The 21,890-nt window shown below is 49.6% G+C and overlaps 1 protein-coding gene across 1 annotated transcript in view; it reads right to left on the bottom strand.

Annotated features, from left to right (window-relative positions):
* LOC119449236 (uncharacterized) overlaps nucleotides 1-19,348 on the bottom strand; it is a 47,671-nt gene extending 28,323 nt beyond the window's left edge. Inside the window, exon 1 of the mRNA XM_049666705.1 lies at nucleotides 19,101-19,348. Coding sequence (XP_049522662.1) covers nucleotides 19,101-19,348 — 248 coding nt within the window. The remainder of the gene's footprint in view (nucleotides 1-19,100) is intronic.
* Between the last annotated feature and the right edge of the window lie 2,542 nt (nucleotides 19,349-21,890).

Below are 21,890 nucleotides of genomic sequence, written 5' to 3'. Positions count from 1 at the left end.
TTGATTGCGAGGCCGCCGAGAGCATCTTTGCATCTATGGAGAATATGCCACCATCACCCTGAGGGGTTGAAAGTTTCATGGGTTCCCCACAGGAGCTGTCAACGCCAGCAACGCCGCTACCATTGGCAGAACGACCATCGGTAACCGGTAAACAAGAGGCTGCACCGAAGCATAAAAAAAAGGGGGGGGGGGGGTGAAACGAGAACTTTGAAGAGCAGGTCTTGTGCAGACTCGACAGCAAAATGTGATACAATGAGGCATTTGGAATATCCATAGGCCTTAGCTTAGACAAGATGCCACGTAAGGTGGCACTGAAATGCGAAGCGCAAATAATGACACTAATTGGAGAAATGGAAGAATAAAAACAATGTGCACACCATCAACATTCGTTAAACTTTGCTTATGATAATTCTTTAATATTCATTTCGCTTTAAGTAATGCTGCACTTCTAAAATTACAAGTTTTCAAGAGTTTGAACGCGATAGCGTAGATGTGCTATGTTCGCAACAGAAATCATGGAAGGCTCTTGCTTGTTTGTTATGCTTCTATTTTTGCTCGTGGGCAATGCCGACATCGGATTTTCTGCGAAACGATTTCCTAAATGCTATCGCATTAAAAGCTAGCTAATCTAATGGTTCGCTACATGCCAAAACCATGATGTCAATGAGGCACACTGTAATATGGAGTTAATTTTGACTGCCTGTGATACACTATGAAGCTGTTAAATTTAAGTACACGGGTGTTCTGGCATTTCGCCCCTATCCAAATGCGGCCACAACTTCACAAGGTCTGGAATCAAATCCTCATCTTTATTCGCAGAGCGGCCTGCTAAGCTTCCATGCCGGGTTATCAATACAGAGAATGCAAATGTGATATGATTCAAGTGTGATACGGTGTTGACCAATGCTGTGATAAAACATTTTAAGTGCCAGTATACGGACAATCGTTCGTGTACCATGTATATTCCATTACTATCCAAGATCTCATTCTTGCATTAAGTTAAGAGTGGTATACTCATCTTTGTGTGCATTTTCAGCATGACATGCCTTAAAAAGTGCACTTGTTCTGCATTTCTAGTCTGTATTTCTAATGTGGGAATATTTTACAATATGTGATAGATATTTGTAACTATTTTTCATGTTATTGTGCACCTTATCAAAAGTTTCATTTTTGCCCCACGCAACGTATTTTGAGCACCATATATAGTAGCACAAAAAGTTCAACATTTGTCTAATACATTGGCAACAGATTGCATGCAGCATCAAACAAAAGGCTCAATTGCACTGCGATGATGAATGTTTTATTCTCAGGTGTTTTCCCTACACATTACAGAGGTCTGTTCAGATTCTTGCAATGCAACATCCCAGAACAAGCGAACGGACAACACAGGCTGGCAGTTGGGATAACACGCATACGCACATATACTATATGTGTATGTGTGTGTATAAAATTATCTAAATATCCGCATTCTTGTTTTCACTTGCTACATTTTATCTCTGTGTTGCACACAAATATATCATGATTTTAATACATAGATAAGTGTAACTGCTCTTGACTTTTTGTGCACTTTTTCTGAACTAATCATTAAATTCCATTTTTTTCTATGTGATGCTCTCTCTATGTTATCTATGCATGCGGTAAATGTTTTTAAACAATGTGCTCACAGACCACTGCAATGTACACTTGATATAAAAAAAAAACGCAACTGCCTCGTGGATCAAAAATTCACTACAGCGTGCTTTTGGCTTATATATATATATATATATAAAAAATAGCAGCTTGTTGGTCATCGATTTGCACTTACTGGCGTACATTGCTAACAAATCCTATGTAAGAAGGGCTTGAAATTAAGTTGTCAGGGTGACATTTCAGAAATCACATTGGATTAGTTCAAACACGAAAAAAAAGTAAATGCTTTACTTATTTATTTCAAGGCACTTTAGTAAGGAGGGCACCACAGAAAAAATAACAGAAAAAGACATAAGATTCAAAAATGCTTACAGTAATGCGCTTAAAAAACAGTGTTATAAATAGAACTGAATGGGGAAACAATCAGATTACTCAGAAAAAGAATGAAAAATACAATTCTAGGTAACATAAAAAGCGGTGGATTTCATGCGTATAAAACCGGCGAAATATGAACATAGTTAAACACATAAACAAACAGCAATGAATAAGCTACAAAAAATCTGATTGTAAGGCAGTGCTAAACTTAAGAGAAATGCGGCAAAAATACTAAAAATATTACATATAATACAGTCTTACAAAACACAGCACTTGAATGTGCTGTGTTCTGCTAGGAATAAATGAATATAACATTAAGGGTACAAACTATGCGTGCATATTTACAGGATATTTTAGCATCGCCTGACAACCTTCAGCTGCCATGGCAATGAGCCTTCTGCAGACATAAAGCAGTCTGCTACTTCGTCCCTCATTGCCATGGCAGCTTAGGTGGGGCGGTTGTTTGATGACACTGTCTTTGTGCCAATTTCAGTGACAGGGTGGCGCTATTCTCCGTCATGCACCGTCTCGCCGCACAGCGTGTCGCTGTAGTCATCAGGGCAGTATAGGCAGTGTCTGCCATAAGATAATTGTGCAAACATACGGCAGCCTGAATCATGTTGAGGAGGTCTGGCTCGCCTTCCACCGTTCCAAGAAACACCCGCCACCGGGAGAACAGAATGCCGAAAGCATTTTCAATGCACCTGCGTGCCCTCGACAAGCGGTGATTGAAGACATTTTTTCTATCATCCAGCTTCCTCCCAGGCTAGGGCCGCATCAGGTAAGTCCGCGAAGGGAAGGCTGCATCGCCAACCAAGCAAAGTGGCCACTTCGAAATATTTGAAGGCAGCCCCAGAGCACCCTCTTCAAAAACTGCCTGGAGCGGACTCCTCTTCAAAAAAGAGGCTTCTGAATATCGACCTTGGGCTCCGATGTCCACCATTAGAAATCTATAGTTGGCGTCTGCTATAGCCAGCATAATTAGTGAATATAGAAACCTTTGTAATTGCAGAAGTCTGAGCCGCTCGTGTTAGGACATTTCATGGCAAAATGCCATCAAAGCTCCCTATTGTGTTTGAAAAATCCTATTTGTCATGGTATTCCTTAGATACGTCGCGCCACCTCTGTGTGCTTGGGTGTGCGAGTACCAGGGGCCTCAAGCAGTCTCACATCGCTGGTAATGTCTCCTTGAGTTTGCTAGCTAAAGTAGATGCATGCATTCGGTAGCTCAATGTAATGTCCTCCATGGACCCTCCTGTGGCCAGAAATCTGCAAAGTTGTTAAGATAGCAGTCCGTAAAATTATAGTTCAAATATTTTGACATCTATGTTTACACTGAACCAAAGTGTTACCAGCATAATTATATTGTTTAATGCCTGCAACGCGTTTCACAGACACCATAGGGTCACGGATAGTAGCAAGAGTAGTTCGTCGGTGACTCAATATAAGCATACCTAGCAAGCACTATTATACGCGGCGAAAATTTCCGGAAATATAAGCGATCAAAAAATAAAAAAAACTTAACGCGAACCATTATTTACTTTTATCTCACGCATGGGGAAGTTCAGGGACGTGAATACGCGGGTTCCGTATTTCTTAAAGGGCCCCTAAACCACCTCAGATATTTTTTGAACATTTCAAGTAAACACGCGCATCGAGATCAGCATGCCGTCACGATCAACGATGCCAAACGCTGCAGCGCTACGCGCCGCGGGAGCGCCACAAAAAAAAAAAAAAAAAAAATGCCGTCCTTCTCCCCTCGCCTTTTCGGTATCCCCAGTGGTCGTCATGATGTCAGCAGGGGGAATCTGGTGATGTCAACGGTGGAAACGATGTCCATTGGTCGAACAACAACTTACGACTTCCGGTTTGTCTGTTAGCAGGTACGCGCGCTCCCTGCTCGTCCTCGCCGTGTTGCTCGCTTGTGCGCGCTTGCGCATCTTAGACCGATCCCACCCGCCAGTTTCACGACGCCACCGCTGCCGCGGTGCATGCTGGTACTTGTAGTCATCCGGCCGCTCCAGCCGCCCGGAGAGCCTGTGCGTCCTGTTTCCGAACGATTTTTGGCAATTTTTATGGTTCATGTAGAGCCATCGTGCGATGGGTGGCTTGACCTCCTGCGTTCCTGGGTGCTACAACAACCACACAAGGGACAAAGGCTTTGGATTCTATGTGTTTTCTTAAGAGCGAAAGCTTCGAGAGAAGTGGATCCAACGGATTAATAGGTGGTACTGGTAATACACAGCGCGAGAAGAAACACGGGGACGAATAGCGGCCGCATTTCGATGGGGGAAAATTCGAAAACACCCGTGTACCCGTGTACTGGATTTACCGGAATTTGTAGATTTTTTGTCGATTATCGATTAGCTATTGATTAGCTATCGATTAACTATCGCAAGGTATTGACCACATATTTGGGCTAGGCTAAGAACTACCAAGTCATTCCCAGCATTTTCCGGAATTTATTGATTATTGATCAATTATCGATTAGCTATTGATTGGCAAACGCAAGGTATTGGTCACGTATTTGGGCTAGGCTAATCATTACCAAGTCATCCCCAGAATTTTCCGGAATTTAGTGATTATTGATCGATTATCGATTAGCTATTGATTGGCTATCGTTGACTTGGCGATGAATGGCTATCGGCGTTTTTATGTTAAAAACGCCGCCAGCTTACCCAAGAACTTCTACATATCGATGTTACCGAAATCTGCAAGTCGTGCGCGAAACCCCTTGTAGGTAAGCAAGGCACGAAAGTTTCGGCGCCGCATTTCAAACCTGTCTTCAACAGGTATACAAATCCTATTATGTCCGTCGCTAAGCAAACATACGTTGCAGTCACAGAGATGCACGTGTGCAAAAATAGTAACGCAAAACGACCGCGTACATCAGCATGTACTACATATAAAGCTCGAACAAATAAGATACTCAACGCGTAATCAGCAGGTAACAACTGAAATGAAAGAGCAGCAGGCACTTTTCAAGGTTTCGCCTCGCATGCTGGGGCCGTATTCTGAAACGTTCCACTTCGGCGAAATTTCTTTTTTCGCTTTCAGGCGCGCGTTGATTGGCTGGTTGAGCAAAATTGAATGACGTCGGGCTTAACCAGCCAATCAGCTCATCCAATTTTGCTAAAACAGCCAATCATCACGCGCCTGAAAGCGAAAAATGAATTTCGCCGAAGTGGAGCGTTTCAGAATACGGCCCCTGCAATGAACAGCCGATGTAATTTCTTAAAATACATGACGAATGTTTCTGGGTGGCGGAGTCGCAGAGATGTCTGGGAAGCTCGTGCGCAGTACTCAACGAGCGCGGACTGCGGTGGTGTGGTTGACCAGTTGACTACAACCAAGATGGTGGCAGTGCTACTTCAGGAAAACCGGCGCATGCGCAGGTCGGTCGGTGGGATCGAATCGCTCGTGTTCCAACACAGTCATGCTTAGCGGTCTGATTAACTGTGCGAACAGTGTCGGCCTTTCCAGACGTGCGCGCAACACAGGGTCTATAGCGGCACGCTTCGCATAACACGCGCCGGCACCGCAGCAAAAGCGGGTAGCCGAGAAGCGCCGAGTCCACGTTACCGGCACGCTAACTCGCCGCACGCCGTTTGCCATTCGCGGGCCGCCGGTCGACAGCGGTTTTGCTCGCGAGCGGCGAGATTTCCTCGCCGTGCGTAGAGAGGATGAGACCGGGACTCATTTGTGCGGCAGCCTCACCGCCGCTGATCGCTCGACGGCGCCGATATCGTCGCTAGGCCTTTTCCGGTTCCCTTCAAAGCTAAAGCGGACGGCGCTTCGAAATGGATTACCGACGCTCACAAGCCGCAATATTTCCTAATCGTTGTTATCGCTCTTCGCAATAATTGTAGACAAAGAAGAAAAAATGTCACAGTTTCGCCCTAAGGGCGAAGCAATGAATGCGATAGCAACACAGCAATGTCATACGAAGTAAGGTGAGCGGCTTTGGTAGCAATATGAATTGTAGTAAACATGAGCTGATTAAGTAAGCAGGTGTGCTTCGGCGTAAGTAGACCGACATGAAGAGAGACTCGATGACCACGAGAAGGCGCGTGTGAAACGGTGGTGTTGATGAGAAGCGCTTCCCGTGGGCAGCGCGTGCGAAGGGACACACCTGTAGCGCTGCACTGCCGATCCGGGCAGCATTGCGTGTGTAGCGTGCGTTGGAAAATGTGGCCCGACTATTACGAACTGAATGAACAAGCGTGGTGTGAGCGCGCACAAACACGAAGAGATCACACTGAATGACAGCAGACAACGACTGTCAAAACGCTGGCAGCAAGCATACGCCGCAGCGGGCGAAGGTACGTGCGGTCTATCGCTTCAACGGAAACTGAGCGGCGAATGCACTTAAAGGTCAGAGCCGTGTGGAGATAAGAGACGGTGCGAGCGAGCGACGAGCGCGGTTGTTGGCAGAGAATGCGCCCCCCCCCCCCCCCCCCCCCTTGCTCCCTCCGGCGCTGGCTTCCTGCTTCCTTGCTTGCGCGTGGGAGATTGAGTGCGTTCGCTCTCCGTGATAGCGCGCGTCTCCGCACGCTTCCTCTCGTGCATACGGCGCGCGGCGAAGATTTTATCTATAGGGAACCTCACGGCGACGGCGACGACGACGGCGACGACGACGCCGACGGCAGAAATCCGGTTCAAGTGTCCATATAATTGCTATCGCAATAAAAATACGATGATATTAGCGGCGCCGTCGGCTGCGATGCGAGCACAGCCGAACCGGTCGTCTCCCGTCGGTAGCCGTGCACTCAGCTGCAGCCGATGTTTTCGTTGCCGGTGGCGGAGGCGCGCAGCTTCGCGGTCGTCGATTGGCCCGGTGATCGTGCAGCGGGCGGGGCGCCGGCCGAACTGCCGTCTACTTTGGACACCTCTCGCGCGGCAGACTGGAGGCCGGTTCGTCGTCCGTATATGTGCCGCTAGCATCATGGCTAGAGTGGACGTGCCTTAACCGGAAGTAGGCAGTGTTTTGAGAAGCGCGTTGGCGATGACGTTTGTCACGTGACATTTCGAGCAGCACTCGGCGAGGAGGGGAGACCAGCCGACGAGGAGAGTAGCGAAGGAAAGAGCGAAACGAGGGAGGGCCGTTTTTCGATCATCAAACGCGCGTAACTCCGCTATTACGGCACCATTTCGAAAAATTCTCGCGGCTACGTGTTCGTTGTAGACTCGTGCACAAGTGCAACGCCAGAACTAAACTTCGGCCTCTGGGTGGTTTAGGGGCCCTTTAAATTACGAAAAGTAGGGAACACGAAAAAAAAAGCATATTTACGGGAAGGAATTCTTGCGACATGTTAGCAAAAACGTAATTTTCTAAAGCTTCAGTACACATGCATGCACGTCGGCTCGTGGTCGCATTGGCTAACTTCTAGGAAATATGATCAGCGTATATTTTACCTCAATATCACCGCGAGTCTCTCTGCCGGTGAGATGGGCCTCCTGTGAGTTGGAGGATGAACAAGCCTGTGGTAAACAAGGCTCAGCAGCTTGTCGAACGATGCCTTTGTCATCCTGCGTGCGACGAATGCATGGAAGTTACGTATAAGATATTTAACCGAGCTCGAGCTACACAATTCCGAAAGGAGCAACGTTGTCAATTACCTGAAATACTTGGAATGATATTCACGCTCCTGTACTAGGTGGTGGTACTCGCCACACTCTGGACACTTGTCAAATATATCCCTTATGGAAGAGACCACTTGCGACGCAGACCAAGAACGCGAGAATAATGTTTCGTCTTGCGGAATGTGTCTGCGTCCGTGCCATCGCCGAGCAACAGTCCGGTCCGCGGTGGCGATCGACAGAAAAAGTGCGCGAAAAGATTCGTTTCGATGTGCCACGACAGGCGGCACGGAGCGGCGCAGTTTTCTGCGCATGCGCTACTCCAGCTGCGGTGGCTGCGCGACGTTGGACTGTAGGGGAACGGCGATACGCCTGGCGCGGCGTAGCCAACCTGGCGTGACGTACCGCAACCTCCGCGCGCGCGCGCGCGCGCCGGGTCCCGACTTTCCGATTGCTAGAAGATACATCGGGGGCGTGGCACTGCGGGTCACGTGACTTCCTCTTAACACGTGTTGTCATGGCAATCGTGGAGCTCCTAGGCGCTTAGGGACATAATCGCTTAGGTACTTTTGAGGCACTGGTCTGGCGCGGCGGCTGCTAGTTATTGAGCGTGGCTTATCTCCGGGACCGCGCGCAGCGACCTTGCCGAGCGCAGCTCCTACGTGCGTATGAGCGAATCGTTTAGGGAGCGTTGAATGTCGGGCGGTGTCTGGGCCACGCCGGCCGCGCTTTATTATTGTAATGTTTGTTTTAGTGGCGGAAATCCTTGCAGTAGTGGTGGGGTGGCATGGCGGCTTTTGATCTCGGTGAACTGTGGTTGTGTAAACAAGCGGATTTTCAAGGTGCGAGAGAGAAACGATGATATTCCTAAATAAACGCATCACTGTTTTGATGATCCAATTTTAATCTCACTATCAGGGAGGGAGTAGTCTACCTGACTGGAGCAGTATTTTTTTATTTCGGGTGTTGCTACGCTGCGCTTCGCGTTGGCGCCCGGCACTGCGGCTTCTGCCGCAGCACCGTGGTACAAACGCGAGCAGTATCAGCTTGTTTACACTACCACAGTTCACCGAGATCAAAAGCCGTCATGCCACACGACCACTACTGTAAGGATTTCCGCCACTAGAACAAACGCTACAATAATGAAGCGCGGCCGGCGTGGGCCAGACACCGCCAGACATTCAACGCGCCCTAAACGATTCGCTCGCACGTAGGCGCTGCGCTCGGCAAGGTCGCTGCGCCCGGTCCCAAAGATAAGAGAGCCACGCTCAGCGGAGACCAGTGCCTCAAAAGTCCCTAAGCGATTATGCCCCTAGGCACCTAGGAGCTCCACGATTGCCATGACAACACGTGTTAAGCGGAAGTCTCCGCTGTACCTTCTACCAATTGTAAAGTCGCCGCCCGGTCAACCCGCGTGTTTCTATTTGCGACTGCTGGCGCCGCCATGCGCCGCTCGCGCGTACCATGTTTCTAAGTGGTTTCTTTCGCCGAGGGCGCTCGAACGCAATCATATGGTTCGTATTAGAGTGTACTAGACAATGGTACAATCTAGTTCGCATGAATGCATGATTGGAAGCGTGGCTATAGACCTTTTCACAAACCGACGTTTGAGCAGCGCCATTGGCTGACACGGGCGACGTCTAGCGTCAGAACATGTTATGCCGCCATTTTGGACTGTGCGCCTTGCGAGAGCAGGCCGGCCGCACTTCGGTTGTGTGATCTTCACCGCGCATTATTTCGATTGTTTCCTTCCGCTTCGCTTGTCTTGTGCCGCTTGACTTGTTACATGTTTCACGTGCTCGCGTGAACGCTCAGTGTAGTGTGCCATGGCCACAGCAAGCTAGCCAGTGGATGTGGTGTTTCGTCGTCGGTAGCGGCGGCATCCGCGTCTGCTTCGTCGAGACCTGGCTTGCTAATCAGCGGTATATTTCATTGTTATTGCTGGGCACATGTGACCGTATCGTCGATTGAATCTGATCACTATTACGTTTCGCGGTTGAGGGTTCCCTCATTTAGCGAAAGCAGGCACGTACGTAGCTGTCGGGCAATGCTTAGAACAAGGCGCCGGCGGCCCGACGATGCGTGTCAATGGTTGGTTGATATGCGGTGGTTACTCCATACGCTGCCGACGCAACTGAACAGCTCAATCATGCAAAATTTATTGGATCTGGTGTGGTGCAGGGTGTTTATAACCAAATGTGAAAGCATAAGCGTGGGTATCGAGCAGCGCGGTACCTGCAGCGAACCGACGCGCAGCAGTGATCACAGATGCCAGCGCAACTGATACAGCCCAGGTGCTAGATTTTTATTTTTAGTATTTATTTATTTATACATACTGTCAATCCCAATAGGGATTATAACAGGACTTGTTATAAAGATATATTTGTTTATCTATTTTTTTACGTTTGTTTACCTGGAATGGCAATTCTTTCGAATGTCTGAATTTGGAACAAGCTTCGCTCATGGTGAACCTTAACGTAGATCGTGCGCGAAGTTTGTATTGAACATATCGCGTACGGCAAGAATCTCTGAAGCGAAATAAGCCCATAGTATTGCAGCGTTAGGGCCATCTCTGCTCTTTCTCTTGTTTCCCTTACACCGTCTTACTGTGCTATGTTCATAATAATGTAATGTCGAGTCTTAACAATTGTCGAATAAATACAAATGCATATGACTGTAAACCACTACTGCCGTGAGTGAGAAGCGCTTAGTGGTCAGCGAAGCGGTCACTGCACGCACGTAAATATTTCACTTGATCGGCTGTGCGAATAATTCATTTTTCTCGTTACTGTTATTCTTGCAAGCATGATGCTATTGTCCGCGTACCCATGCGAATACCGTTTTTTACGTTCTTACTTACGTGGACTCATTTAGCGCGTTTCTACGCCACGCTCAGTTAGCACATTATACGGTACGGCCGGGCTCTACGCTGCGCTCCGCAACACCCCAACGACCGCCGCTTCGCGTCGGCGCCCGGCACCACGGCTTCCGCCGTGGCACCGGCGTTCAACCGACCGCGCTGGCAAACAGAGAGGAAAAAAAAGAAAATTCGTGATATTAAAATAAAAAGAAATGTTAGCTAAAGCGGGATTCGAACCCACGTACGCATAACCCTTAAGCGTGCGCCGTCACCACTCCGCTATACAGCCACGCTTCCAGGCCTTGCATTCATGCAAACAATATGACTGCGTTCGAGCGCCCTCGGCGAAAGCAACCACCTAGAAACGCGGTACGCGCGAGCGGCGCAGAGTGGCGCCAGCGGTCGAGCGCTGTACGCGGGCGCAAATAGAAATACGCGGCCGGGCTCGAATGGCGGGCGTAGAGCACTGCACGGGCTCGGGCTTACCCGAAAGCCCGAGCCCGGCCCGGCCCGTGGGCCGGGCCGGGCCGGGTAGAGCAGTTTTTTCACGGGCTCGGGCACGGCGTGTGCTTTTTGACCCGGGCCCGGGCCGGGCTCGGGTTTTTTGACACGGGCCCGGGCCGGGCTCGGGCTTTCTTCGAGTTATTCTCGGGCGTCTCAACTCTGAAAAACATGTATTTTTCGGTCTCGGGCCGGGCTCGGGCCGGTTTCGAGCCGGGCTCGGGCCGGGCTCGGGCTTAAGGTAAAGGGGTGGCGGGCTGGGCCGGGCGGGTAACGTAGATTATTTCCGGGCCCGGGCCGGGCCCGGGTCTCGCCATAAAAGTTTTGATCGGGCTCGGGCGGGCCACCCAATGTAAAAACGGGCCTGGGCCGGGCCCGGGCCACAAAAATCGGCCCGTGCAGTGCTCTAGGCGGGCGCGCTCGAGCCCGGCCGCGCTCGCTTCTTACGGCCTTCTCACCCGTCGGGCAAACAATGGGAGAGTTTCTCAGCACGTTTTCGCCACCCGCCGGCGATAGGGGCGCTGCGACACTATACCCTTCCTCCCCAGCTCCGCGTGCATGCGCTTGCTTTTGCGCTCGCATGATTGTTTTCCCGCGCATTTTATTCGGTACTCTATCAGTGATGTTCAGCATGCAGTAATTTGTGGGCTCCTGAAGACGGTCGTTCAGCCTTTAGCACGCGCGGCCACAGCCAAGACTTGGCGCCGTTCAGTGCACATCGGTATATAACTGTTGTGTGATGGCGTATTGCTGCGTTCGGTATTGCAAGTCGCGTTCCGGGAACACACCCAGTGTTCTTTTTTTTTGTTTTTTTTACCAGTTCCCCAGCAATGAGTTTCTAGCCTGAGTTTCTAGCACCTTTAGACAAGATAGTGTTTTTTTTATAAAGCCTCCGAACACAGCTGCCACGCAGGAATAGCAGTCCAACCCTAATTACAACGCCCTGAAGATGTTGACGACAGCCATGCGAGACGATTCATAATGCCGAGAAGTTTATGAGAACACCCCTTGTAAATCACTCGAACCAGCTGACTTACGAAAACGACAAGCCTTCGGCCTATGTACACAAGCCGCCAAGGAAACACTTTAGATTGTAATTGTGAATGAGACACAATTGTGAACTACTATGTCCGCAAGTTTTCGTCCTGAAAGTATGGCAACCGTTGACCCTTGTCACACGGCACGTGTAATGTCATTCGCAGCGAATGAGATTAAGTGTTAATGCCATTTTCGTTGCTTCTACACGGGCATAGCGAATTACATTCACAGCTAATGACATTCGCCCAATGAATGAGTTTCCCGAACTCATTTACGCGCGACTTGTGTAACCTCGACGACGGTGGGTTGGCAAAAAATTACCAAATCGTTAACTTAAAACGAAGTGTAATATATTTTCAAATAGCCATCCAATGTTTAGCATTGTATTACCAACAATATAGTGAAAATATGTAAACAAGACGCACGATTTTAAAGGTCTCGTTATCATAGCAGCCTGCCGATAAACATTGCCATAAATTGCGAATGCCACTTTGTTTACCCGTGTAGACTGGGAGCGCAAGACCGCAATGACATTCGGTATGAATGACATTTACTGCAAATGACATTACATGTGCCGTGTGACAGGGGTATAAGTGCCTACGAGCAATAAATATTTCTGTTCATTCCTCAAAATGCATATGCGTTTGATGGCGGAGAGTTGTTCTCCCCGCGCATGCATCTCCACGTTCCCCAATGAATTTAAAGGAGCTCGATGTATTAATACGGTTACACTGCATGCATTTATAAGAAGCCTAGATGAACCATCTACGCGTCCTCTACAATTAGGCGACTTGTTGACCACATCTCCCAGCGTTGCGCGCGCTGCACAAATCGGCTGGGAACAGCTGAGCACTGTGAGGATGCAGCGCCCCACACCAAGCAGTGGCGATAGGCAAGAACTAGCCCCTATGCGAAGGCCATAAGAAGCGAGCGCGCACACCAGTCGATCCCGGCCGTGATACGGTTTCCGAAATCTAGCACTAGCGCTAGGCCGCGCTGATATTGTTGACACGTGCGTTTTTGCATTCTCTTGCTGCCCAAGCACATAGACAACGCTCAAAGATGGGTGAGCTCGATGCCGCACCACACTGTTGAAGTTAATTACCTTTATGGGCAGGGCCGCGCAGGGTGCGTGTGAAAGCAGAGACAATGTTTTGGTGGACACAGGGTCTGCATACATCTTCCATAGGACACGATATTTCCAGATCGTTGCGAAGTGTATTTACCGACTAGTTCTCTCGCAGAGTGCTCCAATTTGTCTTATACCGGTGTCACACGGCCACTTTTTATAGCGATCGAGACCGTTCTGGAATGTTCGACCGCGATTGGCTCCCTTCCGCAGATTGAGCAAAGAAGCCAATCGCGACCAAGAAATTCGACCCATATCGGGCTAGATCACGATCAAAAGTGCGCCGTGTGACCCCCGTTAGGTACTAGAATGAAGTCGTGTTTGAAAGAATAACAAATGCAGCCTCTGCCACTACATACGAGAGAATATTGCATCGAAGAGCTGACAATCCGCCTTTTTCATTTTCCTGTGCTGCCCTCTGCCGCGCGCCGCTGGAAACGTTTTGGTAGGGGGCTGGGGCTTTCGCCGGTTGATTTGTGAACCTGCGCCCGTGTTAAGTGCGCATCGGTTGTGCGTTTCGTGGATTGCGAATAATTATTAATGGCTTCTGGGGGGCAGCATGTCGTTCCTGGAAGCCATGTAGAACTCACCAACTATATACATGTAGGGTGAGCAGGCCTGAGTGTGCTGTTTTGTTTACAGTACGGCCGATAAAGGCACGCTGAGTTCCCTCTGCCGTAGCGGCTGCTTTGGAGTTTGTTGGCGCTAACTCCTGCACTTGCACCTCGCTTTTGTTTGTAATTCTTTTTACACATTCTTTAGACATTTCGCATAAATAAGATGTTTTCGAGTGCGCAGTCTTCCGTGTCGGATTTAGCAAAGTGATATTGCACTTGTTTACATCGGCATCTACAGCCACAGATCGTTGTTAGCGTCAAAAAATGGGGGAAAGGTGCATGTATGAAAAGGCGCTGATATGAAAGAATGTCGAAACGTACAATAAAACACACATATCTGCTCATATGAGCCGCGTTGTTCCATCGTGAGTCGAGTCAGTATGAGCGGCTGAGCCACTTAAACAATGGCGGCTGTGATCAAGTTACAAATATTGGGCTGTTAATTTATTACTGATTCTCGCTTTTCTTTAATTTCGCGATAGTTAGTTTGTGCGTGTCATAAAACATTATTAGAGCAAACTGTGCTCGCATAAGCGCTCATTTAAAGGCCGTGTTGTTCTCCTGCAAGAACGCGGATGTCATCGCTGACACCGTTGGTATATAACTGAGCAAAGCGGCTGTTTATGCTGCTGTACCGAATGTGCTGTCTCTTGTTTCGGGTTTGACGCAGAGATAAAGAGTACATTTCAAGAGTTAAGAAATGTGTCAGCATGCCAACACGTAAAAACCCACTCATCTACGTTGCGAATACGACCGGCAGCCTACGGGAACGGTGACGTACAGATGTTGGCACAGGCGTTGGGCACAGCGCTGTGCCCCGCTTGTAGCTTATTGTGTACGTGGCCATCGACGCGAAGGGTAGTTTATTTCAAATCGCTAAAGCTAGAACTAGACTATAAAAACAGTTTCCTTCATCCTAACTTGCTTACTTTTCAGTACAGATCCGCCGGTAGCGGGCGCGAACTCGACGGCGCCAGTCCTGACCTCCGCTGAACAGGATCAACATTGGCTCAAACTTATGTGCACGGATTGAGAGGGTCTAATCTTGTGCATTTCAACTTCGTAGGCATGTTTTGACTAACTTTGAACGCGATTATTTATATATACTAACGAAGCCGTTGCGGCTATCGCGTTATCGGTTCGACGGCCGATCGCGCAGGGTTCGGTCGAATGATGGTCGGCACGCTGATTTTATCGGTGCCGTCGACAAGAAAGCCAGTCGCAGTACGACAACTCGCGCTCGTAGGCTACGTCTTGTAGGCCTGGTATGATAAAATGGTCTCAGCGACACAGTGCTGAATGGTCGGCCTATCGTAGGCGTGCGCGTCTTGTCGGTCTCGTATCGACCCAGTGTTACCGCACCTTGAACGAGTACGTGAAGTCGGGCACACGCTGCCACTACCAGCAAGCGAGGACTGACGCTACAAGAAGTCTTCGTCAGCAACGTGTTTTTAAGTGTCGTCCAAGTGTAACGCAGGGGTTTATCGATAAATTTGCTATCACAGCCATCAATGCAAGTCGGCAACTACATGGTTCCCTGTGCAGTCTGGACGAAGCCCTCACCTTTCTGTTAAAAGTGGAGTTGCAGTCTTACGCTACGCACGTTTTCGGTACCGCACCGACGTCGAGCTACCAGTGAAGTTTCAACGAGGTACACAGCACGAGTTTGCACTTGCAGTAGCGCGCGTGTGAGCGCATTTTTTTTTCGAGGGACGTTTCCCCGAGACGGTGCCGCACGGCCGCGCGCGCAACCCTTCCAAAACGTTTCGCGACTAATCCGCCAGGGCATGGCGCATGCGCCGTAGCGCCGTGAAAAAGGCGGATTCTCGCAACCTATTGGGAATGTGCCGAAAAAAGTTTATGAAAATGCGTTATTCTACTGATGTGTGCATCGGTTCACATTAGACTGAAATGCCAAGGCCTCCGGTGATGCAGGAAACCGGCCAAACGTGAACATACCACATCGCGGCAGTGGTCTCGCGAAGTGCTGTGTTGTGGACACTCTTAGTCCCCAATATCGTTATTTTCCGCTAGTTGTTTGTGCACCCATAAACTGCACAGTGCTAGCCTGTATCCTTTTGATGAATATATATGCCATTATTTAGGAGCGTAAGGGCTCTGTTATACTCCGGCGTTCACAACGCGCACGCGCGCCGGGGTTCGTTTCGTCGCGTCACGTCGGCGATGCCCCGCCAGGCGCAAATCCGCCTCCCCTATAGTCCAACGCGACGCGGCCCGACGCAGCGGCCGTAGCCAAAGCAGCGCATGCTCAGTAGAGCAGAGCGCCGCGCGGAAAGTGAGCGCCGCGTGGAAAGAAACACGGACGCGGTGCAGTCTGGGTAACGTCGTCGAAATGCAGCATGCTGCATTTCGCGCCGGCTGCCGCCGGGCCGCGCCGACGGACGCTGGTTGCGTCGGTCGCGCCACGGGTCAGACTATAGAGCGCTCGCATTTTGCTAGCGTAGCGTCGCTGCGCCCAGCGTGCGCGCGCGTCGACGTTACGTTGGAGTATAACAGAGCCCTAAGTCATTCGTGACAAAAATAAACGGAAACGTCGAAGGAAAGCTACCACTCCGCAATGCAAGCGCAAGGCAAGCTCACACTCCAGACCGAACAGGCAACACTGACACATACTCTCCACGCCAGACCGTCGGAAGCGCTCTCGTGAAAACGTCTATATGGCCTATTTAAAGAGAAGAAAAGAAGATGGCTATATGGCCTAGTGGTTATGGCGCTCGCGTTGAAACCAGGCGTACGCTGGTTCGAATTCCGCCTTCGCTAGAAATTTTTTTTTCGTGGTATCACGCTTTTCTTTTTTTTCCTCTCTGTTTGCCAGCGCGGTCGGTTGAACCCCGGTGCCGTGGCGGAAGCCACGGTGTCGGGCGCCGACGCGAAGCGGCGGTCGTTGGGGTGTTGCGGAGCGCAGCGTAGCAACACCCCAAATAAAAAAAATACTGCTCCAGTCAAGTAGACTGCTCCCTGCCTGATAGTGAGATTATATTTGGATCATCAAAAGAGTGTTGCGTTTATTTAATTAGGAATACCATCTGTAGTGTCCATGCATAGCACATTTTGGAATGTAGGAAGTCAACCCTGGTAGACCGCAGGGGAGCTTCCAAGATGGCTGCGATGTAGCACAAGTAAAAGTAAACCCGTGTGCGTTCCGGACACAATCGGTCGTAATCAGTCGTATTACTCCAACTACGACACGTTACATGGCGACGAGGATGCGTCTGAACTACGTGAAGGCTGCCAAGCAACTATTTTAAATGGAACGAAGATATCAGGACACATCGACCGAACGTCTACTTTGCGGTATGGCGCACAGCATGCTGCCCTCGTTTCCTTTCTTTGACGCACGTCCCACTGACGCCAACAACGTCGGCACCGAATGGTTGAAGTGGGTGAAACGCTTCGAAAACTTCATCGTAGCCTGCGGCATCACAGCCGACGCCTGGAAGACGGCCCTACTACTACACTACGTTGGTAGTGTGACATTTACATTTACTGTTCGCTACCTGATCCTCCCGCAGCCGTAACTGCGTCTACCGTTTCAAGCACCGATGGCTCCAGCAACGCAACGCCTCTCTGCACCGCAGCACGCAAGAAGTTCGATGGCTATTTCGCACCCCGAGTGAACACTACCTTCGAGATTTGCCGCTTCCGTCAAGCCAAGCACATGGAAAACGAGTCACTAGACGCGTTCTACGCCAGACTACGACATCTCGTTAAGCACTGTGCTTTCGCCGATGCCGACACCGAAATCAAGAATCAAATCCTACTGTCTACAGTGTCAACACGTCTACGCCGGTATATCATGCAGCATGACCTCGACTTGCAAGGAATTCTCAAACAAGGCAGGTTGTTTGAAGAGGTCGAGCACAACATCTCCGTGATCGAGCAAGAACGTCAGCAGTATAAAGAAAACTCAATGTCAGCGTCTACACTTGCAGTGAACTCCAAGCGCACCTCGCGACCTCATCAGCCGAAGCACCACTGGAAAGCGCCGTCACGGCCTCGCGAGCCACCGCGTCATCAAAGGACAGACGCAACATGCTACAACTGCGGAAAACCATGGCCTCATAGTGAGGGACGCTCCAGTTGCCCTGCTCTTGGCAAACAGTGTAATGCTTGTCACAAAACTGGACACTTTGCTAGTGTGTCGTTCAACACGCAAAACCGTGCACGCAGTCGTGCGGGAAAGCAGCCCTGACAGTGATGAACACGTTTTCAAGACTTCCTCGCACTGTCACGCAATCACGGCGTCTCCCCAGGTGGATCTCAAACTCGATGGTGAGACCGTCCGTTTTACCATTGACACTGGCGCTACAGTGTCTGTCATCGGTTCGAATAGCTTAAGAAATCGTTTGAGCACGGAAACGCTGTCCAAGACGTCTAAGAAAGTATTTGTTTATGGCGCAAATTCTCCTTTACCACTACTCGGAAAGTTTGACATTCTCATCACCTACAACGGGAGCAGCAGCCATGAAACTCTCTATGTTGTGTCTGGAGACTGTACCCCACTACTTAGTTTCTCTGCAGCTTCCCGTCTAGGACTAGTCCAGATCACGTGCAATGTGGGGGAGGTGACAAACAGACCGGATCCGAGAGCTGCCTACCCAGACCTTTTCAAGGGAGTGGGGCTGTCTAAAGGACTTCCAAGTACACCTTCATGTTGACCCCCTTGTTCAACCAGTAGCACAACCTCACAGACGCATCCCCTTCTCCATGCGAAAGCCACTGGAAGAAGAGCTTGAAAGGGTACAGTCCCTCGGCATAATTGAAAAGACTGAAGGACCAACCCCCAGGGTATCTCCAATCGTGGCAGTAGCGAAACCACATGACCCCGAGCATATTGAATGTGTGTCGACATGCGCTGTGCTAACCAAGCCATCCAGCGTTCTCGAGAGATATGTCACACCGACAGTGGACGACATCCTTGTTGCTTTTGAATGGATCCATCTTATTCTCTAAACTTGATCTGAAAGATGGTACCACCTACTAGAACTTGATGCATCATCTCGTGTGATCACCACTTTCTCTACACATGCTGGACTCTTCCGATACAAGAGACTCAACTTCGGAATCAACTCAGCAGCCGAAGTGTTCCAGGACACCATCCGTCCGGTTCTAACCAGCATCCCCAACGTGCTCAACGTAAGCGATGACATATTGGTGTATGGCAAGACTGAGAAAGAGCATGATAAAGCTTTGAAGGCGACACTGGAATGTCTACTTGCAAGTGGCCTCACATTGAATGTCAAGAAATGAAAATTCTACTAACAGGAACTTACCTTTTTCGGGCATGTGTTCTCAAGCAAAGGTCTGCAACCAGACCCCACTAATGTGTCTGCAGTAATCGGTGCCTCACCACCCACCAGTGCCAGTGAAGTGAAATCTCTCCTTGGTCTTGTTAACTACTGTGGTCGGTTCATACCGAACCTTGCCCACCTCACCCAACCACTCAGGCAACTCACAGCCAAAGGAGAGGACTGGTGTTGGACAGACATACAGCAAGATGCCCTGGACGAACTGAAGAGAAAGCTTTCCGAGGCCACAGCTCTTGCCTACTTCGACCCAGGAAAGGACATCACACTCATTGTAGATGCTGCTCCTCATGGCCTAGGTGCCATTCTCACGCAGACATCCGGAAGCGAAACTAGGGTGGTAGCATATGGGAGTCGTGCCCTTTCTCCTGTGGAGGCACGCTACTCTCAAACTGAAAGGGAAATGCTGGCTGTAGTGTGGGGAATTGAACACTTTCACATCTACCTGTATGGGACAGCATTCCACCTACTGACGGACCACAAGCCATTGGTCAGTATTCTCAGCAGCCCCAGCTCCCTGCCTTCAGCACGGCTAGAGCGTTTGGCACTTCGAATTCAACAATACACCTTTGAAGTGTGACCACTAGTGGTCCAAGCAACCCATCTGACTACTTGTCCCGCCACCCAGTAAACTCCACGGAACCATTTCGGCGCATGGAGTCTGTTGCTGAACAGTATGTGAACTTCATCGTGTTTCACAGCCTACCTCGTGCCATACCGTAAAGGAGGTAACCGAAGCGACGTTAGCTGACGCTCAAGCAAGCTCTACCAGCAACTCCCAAGACCGCCTCACAGCGTTACCCCCAACGAATCAGGCAACGACCTGAGTGCCTGAAAGACTATGTGTGAACAAAAGTGCATTTTATTTTTTCTACTATGTGTTTCAACAAAACTGAATTTCCTTCCCTGAGGGGAGGATGTAGTGTCCATGCATAGCACTTTTGGAATGTAGGAAGGCAACCCTGGTAGACAGCAGGGGAGCTTCCAAGATGGCTGCGATGTAGCACAAAAACCCGTGTGCATTCCGACAACAATCGTCGTAATCAGTCGTATTACTCCACTACGACACGTTACGCCATCGATCCCTAACAGCAGCCACAGTCGTGCCTGTTCTCCGTCAACGCCTCCTCCGTTCCTTCTAGAGTGTACTAGAATATGGTCGAGTGGGACAAAGCGGTTGGGGCGGCGCTCCGGTCGATAGTGGATTTAACAGCCCCTATATTTATAACAGTAGCGCCATCCACTCCTCCTCCCTCCGTTCCACTATCGCGCTCGGCGCGGACCAGCGCGATCAAGGCGCGATATCGACAGTGGCGCCGCCTGCGTCGGGCCTGCCCGTGGCAGGACGACAGCTAACGCGCTACCAGAGGAAATCCGAGGAAAACTTCGATCGCGCCCTGCGGAGACGTTTTGAGCGCGATTTTGCTTCGTCCAATCAGTAACTGGTCTTAATAATGCCGTTTTGGAAGTAGCAACGCGACCGATGCGAGACGGCGCAAATATCAAGTGTGCAGCAAGCGTTTGCGCCGCGGATGGTAAACAAAAAAAAGCCTTTTGCCCTCGCCTTGTCGGTTGCGGCACCTTAGGCGCAGCAGCATGCCATCACAACGAAGTTCTTGTCCCTAACACGTTTGATCCGTTTGTGCGTACAGCACTTTCGTCGCACAGGCCCGAGAATGGCAGTCGGAGCGCGCTGGAAAGAAAAAAAATAAACAAAGCACGACGCGAACTTCCACGTGACACGGATTGGCCAATGGGGGAGCGGAGGAGGCTGGGGCGACAGGAGGCGGCTAAGAGAGGGCGAGGAGAAGCGCTGGGGTGAGCGCGGTGGCGGCAAGATCTAAGAATGGCGCTACTTTTATAAATATAGGGGCTTTAAGTGGATTGGGCCGCATCAAGGTCGCGCCGTTGGAAACTGCTGGCGATACTGCTCGCAGGGTCATTCGTACTACTTCGCGCGTGGTATTTGCGTTCCAGACCGATCAAATGGACTTCATAATTGCATATGACATGTATTTATGCCTTAAGAATAAATTCCTTTCTTTCTCTTATTTATTTATTTATTTTTTATTGTTTGCTAATGCCGCTCGGTGATTGCGCGTGCATTGCAGCCGCAGTGTCGGATTTCTTCTACTATGTTATTGTACTGTTCCCTTGGAGAAAAATGTGTTTCTCGTTCTTCAAGCAGCATGTATCTCTCGTGTGTATTGTTGCGCATATAGTTTTCTATCTGTACGGTCTTGCGAAACGCAGACGAAGCAACATATATGTAACCTTCCTGCTTGCCGCTTCAAAACAAGTAAAGCATATTCTGCCCCATCCGGCGCCTTGTACTTAGATTTACGGGAAGCATTGGTATAGATTTGAAAGAAAAAGAAGAGTAAACTGCAGTGCAACATTCCATTCAGTTTCCGCCTTTCTCGCGTAACAGAATGCGGAATAATTGGTACGGGGTTTTTATTGCAGTCGGACCTCGACCGCCGAAAACGGTTTTAGTAGCCATTCTATATGCTAATCTCTGGCCGTATGCCGTACGTGGAATTTTTTTTTCCAGTCGATACTTCAAAAAAGAAAAAAAAGAGAAAGAAAGCCTGCGTGGTAGCCTAATTAGTGCCTATATCGTGAATACGGCGTTTCGCTGCTTAACTGGAGCTCGCGGGTTCAATCAGGTCGCGGAATTCGATGGGAACGAAATGGAAAAAGACTCGTGTACTTCTATTTAGGTGCGCGTTAAAGAACCCCAGGTGGCAAAACTAAACCGGGTGCCTCATAATCATAACGTGGTTTTGCCACGTAAACCGAAGAATTTGATTATATTAAAGAAAGAAAAAGAA

This window comes from Dermacentor silvarum, chromosome 4 (assembly GCF_013339745.2).
Source record: "Dermacentor silvarum isolate Dsil-2018 chromosome 4, BIME_Dsil_1.4, whole genome shotgun sequence".
NCBI lineage: Eukaryota > Metazoa > Arthropoda > Arachnida > Ixodida > Ixodidae > Dermacentor > Dermacentor silvarum.
This window is presented reverse-complemented; position numbering and strand designations above follow the sequence as displayed.